At 42.8% G+C, this 6430-nt stretch overlaps 1 protein-coding gene across 1 annotated transcript; it reads left to right on the top strand.

Annotated features, from left to right (window-relative positions):
- Positions 1-1164: 1164 nt before the first annotated feature.
- On the top strand, positions 1165-6159 carry LOC107690896 (N-myc proto-oncogene protein-like). Its single transcript, XM_016489311.1, has 3 exons — positions 1165-1283; positions 1929-2582; positions 4478-6159. The coding sequence occupies exons 2-3, from the start codon at positions 1934-1936 to the stop codon at positions 5191-5193; spliced, it is 1365 nt and encodes a 454-aa protein (XP_016344797.1). The 5' UTR covers positions 1165-1283; positions 1929-1933; the 3' UTR covers positions 5194-6159.
- Positions 6160-6430: the final 271 nt, after the last annotated feature.

Genomic DNA, 6430 nt, shown 5'->3' on the forward strand with positions numbered 1-6430 from the left:
CCCAGATATGTCAGGTCAATAAAAACAATTAAGCTTATGCTAAAGTTCCAAAGTCTTTAGGTAAAGCTGCAAGCTGACTACAAAATAAACTCAAGTGAAATACTCACTTGATTTAAAAGTGACAACTATCTCCCCTATTACTTGACCTAGAGGAGAAACGTGATTAGGAATTAGTAAAACGGAATTAATATAGGCTATTATTAATATCATTTGGGACAACAATTTCTTCTCCAAACTCCAAATTCATTCAACAACCCCTTTGAAGAGTGTGATGGATAAAAACGCCATGGCTTCAAACGCTGAGGCGGAGAACAATTACATAATAGCATCTCCTCGCTACAACGCCCATTACATCCATCCAATCGTACAATCCCAACTTTAGAAGTAAATCTACACAATCTACTATATACTATACCGTTTCATATCGACCTCTATCTGCTAAGCATTTTCGTGGGTGAGTAGCAACACAAAACATACCTTGCTCCCTGAATGTAAACACAGCCTGGCGCACTGCGTGTTCATCGCGTGTCCACATGGCGGCAGAAGTTAGTCGACACCGGTGATGTTAAGCGGATCGTCTGAACAATGAGATGCTGCTGAGTCGCTCTGATCCATTCACAACACGCTCCATCCTGTTTGAACGCTTATAGTCTGCAACTGCGTTTGTGTTCTGAATAAAGCAAATTACAGAGTAGAGTAACAAACAAAAATAAAACCCATCAAGTCATTTCAGACATTAAACTAAACTCTACTCCAGTCTCTTAAAGTGACAATTTGAAAATTCAACCATAATTTATTCACCATCATGTTGTTCTAAACACGTTCAACTTCTTCGCTAAACACAAAATGTGTGTAGAGGAATATTAAAGGGATTCCGTTTACTTTAATTGCTTTTTCCCACACAATGAAAGTGACCGTGGACTGAGATCTGTATTCTGTCCAACATGTCCTTTTGCGTTCCACTAAAGAAGTCACGCGTGTTTAGAACATGATGATTTTTTTATTTATTTTTGAGTGATCTATTCCTTCATTATCGGCGAATTAAACACCTTAGCGCAAACTGATGCTCTTTCCAAAGAAAATCACACAGCACATACCTCGCCCGCGCCCCGCCCACTGGAGGAGGAGCCATATCTCTTCTCTTCTAAACGCCAGCAGCGAGAATACTTCACAGCCTCAAACACAGAAGCGCAGAACAGTCTTCAGTCGGCGCGGTAGATGTGCGACTCCAAAAGGGGGCACAGCGACTGCGATAAAGAAGGGACAAGAAAACGCACTGAGAGGTAGGACGCTCACGTCTTTTAGTGTCAGTTAAACTGTTTGAACTACGTTTCATTCACGCTAAATATTATTTCTAAACGATTTGCTTGTCTGCTCGACTTGCTATTGAAGGAGTTTGTGTCTTGTCCTGTAATTACAGTCCAAAGTTCATTAAGTGAGTTAATGAACGCTATCACAATAAACAATGTAGAGAGGACACTCCAAAGACATCTGTGGCTTAAGAGACTGTTGTATAGAACTGTATTACAACAAAATATTATATTATATTATATTATTATATAGTATTTTTTAATTACAGATGTCTTTATGACAAACGCTTTGTACATTTTTATTTATTATTAGTAGTAGTATTTAATAATTATTATTATTATTATAGCATAGTTATTACAAATATCTAGGCTGTTTTGTTGAAAGTTTGTTTTATAATGCATTTACAGTTCAAAGTTTATTTAAGAGTATTTTAATGAATATTACTAATATCACACTACACAGTGTGGACAGTGAGATGACACTTAAGAGACATTAGAATGAGAATCATTCAAAAAAAAAGATGTTTGACTTTTTACCTCCCAGCATCTTTGTTGGGACAAAAGCTTTTATTTTAAAAGCTGTGGTGATTCTAAGACATCAGTTTGTGTCTTTCACAGGGAGAATGCCAGCTAAAACCATGAACTCCGATTTGGAATTTGACTCCTTGCAACCTTGTTTCTACCCGGACGAGGATGACTTCTACTTCTGCAGACCAGACGCTGCACCGCCTGGTGAGGACATCTGGAAGAAATTCGAGCTGCTGCCCACTCCTCCTCTGTCCCCGAGCCGGGCAGCGCTTCCAGGGGACCCAGGGGAGCTGGGTGCTGTGGCTGGGGATTGCTCTCTGATGGGATTTGGATTAACGGACCCGTTGGACTGGGCTTCCGAGCTTCTGTTCTTACCAGAAGACGACATTTGGGGGGCATCAGACGGGGACCTCTTTGGCTCAGTTTTGGATACTACAGACAATTCCATCATCATTCAGGACTGCATGTGGAGTGGCTTCTCAGCACGTGAGAAATTGGAGCGGGTGGTGAATGAGAAACTCGGGAAAGCCGTCTCTGCTCCTACCGTTACTGAAGCCGGTAAAGACACGACAGTCAAGACACCCGAAATGAGCCACTCTATACCGGAGTGTGTGGACCCTACCGTGGTTTTCCCTTATCCAGTCAACAAAAGAAACGGGAGCAGCAGCAGCAGCCAAAGTGTGACACAGCTGAGGAGCCAACACTTGCCTCCAGTCAGTGCAGATGAGACACCAAGTGACTCTGGTAAGTGTCTCCTGACATGCTGTTCATGTGAAGTTGTTAAGTTAAGTGTTTCCTAGAAACTGTCACTGAATACATGTCATGAATTATATTTTTTCCCATTTTCCCCAGTTGTTTCGAAACAATTCTGTATATGTATATATACCATATATATAATTTTTTATAATTATGTTGTATAATTTTTATTTCTTATTAATGACCATAAGCAACAAATTATGATGATGCTGCTTTTAAATAGTTTGCCTAGTTTGTTAGCGGTCATTGGGGTTATTGTTGAAGATCATATGACAGGCCCTGAATCGGATTAGTGTGTGGCATTCCAGACTGTTGGTCACACACACATAAACACACACACGTGCACAAACATACACTCAGTAGTAGTAGTGGGCTGTGATGGGGAGTTTATGTAATACTCGGTCTGCATACCCAGTAGATGGCGGTAATATTTGATGTTGTCCATGATGTTGAGCCATTTGGCCGAATAGCTCATGGTTAAAGATTTAATGCAGAGAATAACGTCACTGAGCCACATTACACAGGAAAACATGTCCTTATCTGCCCTCCATTAATCTGGCTTAAGGCATGGAATCACAATCTAATTTGAGAATTTATTAGGTCACAGCATTGTGTTTCTTACGATATGCAAGATTGTTTTGAAACATAAATGTTATTTTTAAAATTGCTATTTTTATTTATAAATTGAGAGCTCTTGATTGTGTAAAACCAAAGGCTCAGATGTTTGGGAGGGTGGGTGTGAGCATGGGCAGACTGCATAAAAGCCAAGCCCCTAAATTCAGTGCCCCCCAATAAGTCGCTTCCCTTCGAAATGAGAACTTGTTTCAAATGCAAATCCCAAACAACAATCACACGTGGGTGAGAGAATAAGAGCTGGCACTGGGCACCAGCATGCGAAAAAGGAGGCATGCGCGTGCATCCACAAGAAAGGCAAACCTGCCCCCCCTCCTTTCTGCCCAGTGGGCTGAGCTTGGCAAGCCGAGCATCTTCCAGAGAGGTGCAGTGAATGATAATCACAAGAAAAAAAAGATGAGGAAGGGGAAAAAAGAGATGATGGGTCATCTCTCTTTACAGGGTGACGGCTTTGAACAAGCGGAGCCTTTCCTCCAGCTGTCTGCTTGGCACCCCTCCAGGGCAGCGGCTTAAGACGCCATCAGATCAGTGTTACTTGGCAAAGCCCGCGAATAATTGGACCACACGATTACAATGCTAGTTTTTCCCGCCCGTGCTGTTATCCCTTTTCGCGGCAAACCAGTGGAAAAGGGGAACACGCTGACTGTCTGCATTCTGTTGGAGACTAAATTGCCCCGTTTGGTCTCTCCTTAACTCTGGCAGACGGTTTCCTGTAGGGAGCTTTTGAAGTGAGAGGCTGTGGGCTCCAGTAAATGCCAAACAGTCTTCATGTGTGGCTTAGTTAATCACGTCCATTATCTCATAAACATAGCTCTCACGTGTCACACTGAGGCCGTCTTGCCATCTAAGCTTAATTTGAAATGTGCCACCAGTTGAGAAAGCACCAAGCGAAATGTCTAACTTGACAGCAAAACAGCTTTTGTAAGAAAATATGACATGACGAAATGCTCATGTGCTCGCAAACCCCTTCATTAGGTGCCATAAACAGAGGGTGTGTGTTAAAAGTAGAAAGTCAAATCTAAGGTGGTCCAGTCTGGGGAGAATCCAGCTCATCTGTGTTTGACAGAGCGTGTTCAGATGATTGCATTGAGAAATTGTCTCATCTGCCCACACAAAGACATTAACTCCAGCACACACCTAGAGAAAACACAGGCATGTTTCCTTTAAGTGCACTTGTTCATACCTGTGCACCTCTAGAGGAATGGTTGCACAACAAACCTGCTAACCTAAATCTCCTTTTTTCCCTCTAGATGATGAGGATGATGAAGAAGAAGATGATGATGATGATGACGAAGATGACGAAGAAGAAGAAGAGGAGATTGATGTCGTCACGGTGGAGAAAAGGCGTTCCATCACCAGCAAGATAACCAGCACTGGTCTGTCTGCCGCCTCTAACCCTCAAGCGTCCGCAGGAGGGTGGCTGGGATCCGGGGTGAGCAAAGCCCCACAGGAGCTCATTCTGAAGAGGATGGCAGCAGCCTCCATCCACCAGCAGCAGCATAACTACGCAGCCCCATCCCCTTACTCTGACCAGCAAGACGTACCCAGCGCTCCCCCAAGCAAGAAACTCCGAATCGACAACAGCACTATAACTCTACGCACTGGCAGGAACCAGAACTCTTCCCCAAACTCCCCTACTAACGGCGTACCAAGCCAGCGAATGAGGAAGAGCGACTCCAGCAGCCCACGATGCTCCGATTCTGAGGACAGCGAACGCCGGCGAAACCACAACATCCTGGAGCGCCAGCGGCGCAACGACCTGCGCTCTAGCTTCCTCACTCTGCGCGACCAGGTGCCTGAACTGGCGCACAACGTCAAGGCGGCGAAGGTGGTCATCCTGAAGAAGGCCACCGAGTACGTCAGCTCCCTAGAGGCCCAAGAGCTCCGACTCCAGCAGGAAAAAGACAGATTGCAGGCCCGACGACAACAGCTCCTCCGCAGGCTCGAGCAGGCCAGGACTCGCTAACCCTTAACCCTCGTTGGCTGAACGCCTCACAGCTAATGGTCGACGTCAAATGACGAACGACGGAGCGCTAAGGCTAACGGCCTAAAATACATTTTAGGGACACTCACTGCTGACACTTTTTTGCACATTTTTTGACGTCAAGAATGTTTCAGGTTTACTTTGTCACCCCAATCATGCTACAACGGAGTTGGGTAAAGCCAACTTCTCCTCAACAGAAAGACTCTCATAAACACAGCTAGTCTTCAAAACGTGATTGGGTCGACGAACTTTGTGTTCACGCTCTTCCTGCAAAACGGACACTAAACAAATGACACGAGACACTTCGAATGGCTATAATCTCTCACACCTCACCGGTGCTGAATCTCATGGATGTACCTCTGCGCACCTTGATGTCAGACACTTTTGTAAATAGATTAGATTTTAAAAGAACGTACACTCAGTCTGCCTTGTTTTTGTATACGATTATCGTCTTTTGGTTTTTATAAAGATGTCAAAAGCTGCCAATAACTAGACTGTAAGTTTATATACCTTTAACAAGTACTGTAAGACCTCAATTTGTGAGGATTTTTGTAATATAAGGACACATTGTTTTGTTTTTGGATTCTTTTTTGTCTTATAATCTCTCTGTTATGACACGCTTTACCAATTCCTACATTTATGCTTTAGTGTGCTTCTGATACATACTAAATTTGATACTTATATTTTCGTATGAAAATGAGTTCTGAGTAGATATCACTATCTTGTTTTTATCCTTTTCTCTACCTTAATGTCTTTTGTACAGAAAATTCTTTCTATTTCCATTTATAAGGCTTCTATTGTTTGCTGTCTTTCTCTTTCTTTGTTTATATATTTGTAAGTATTGGGTTCATAGAACTGGGTCAGTGGGGAAAAAAAGTGTTTTTTTCTCCTTTTGTATAATGTACATTTTAGTGCTGCAACTCACAGCACTTTGAAATACCTCATTTTGAAAAATAAATAGACATTTTGAAAACAAAAAATGAGTGCTTCTGTGTCGCCGCTAGTCCTGTCAGGAATTGAGAAACAAGACGCTGAACTACATTTCAGACATGCTTGAAGCCCCTCTGTGGGCGGCAACATCCACATTTCAAACAGCCCTGAAACAACTCACTAAGTTATGACTTTCAAGGGGATGTAAGTTATGACTTTGAAAGCAAAAACCCACAGTTAAATCATACTGTCAACTAAAAATACCTGTCACTCATTTCAAGCATGAAAA

Source organism: Sinocyclocheilus anshuiensis, unplaced genomic scaffold, assembly GCF_001515605.1.
Source record: "Sinocyclocheilus anshuiensis isolate Anshui unplaced genomic scaffold, SAMN03320099.WGS_v1.1 scaffold3034, whole genome shotgun sequence".
In the NCBI taxonomy this organism is placed as follows: domain Eukaryota; kingdom Metazoa; phylum Chordata; class Actinopteri; order Cypriniformes; family Cyprinidae; genus Sinocyclocheilus; species Sinocyclocheilus anshuiensis.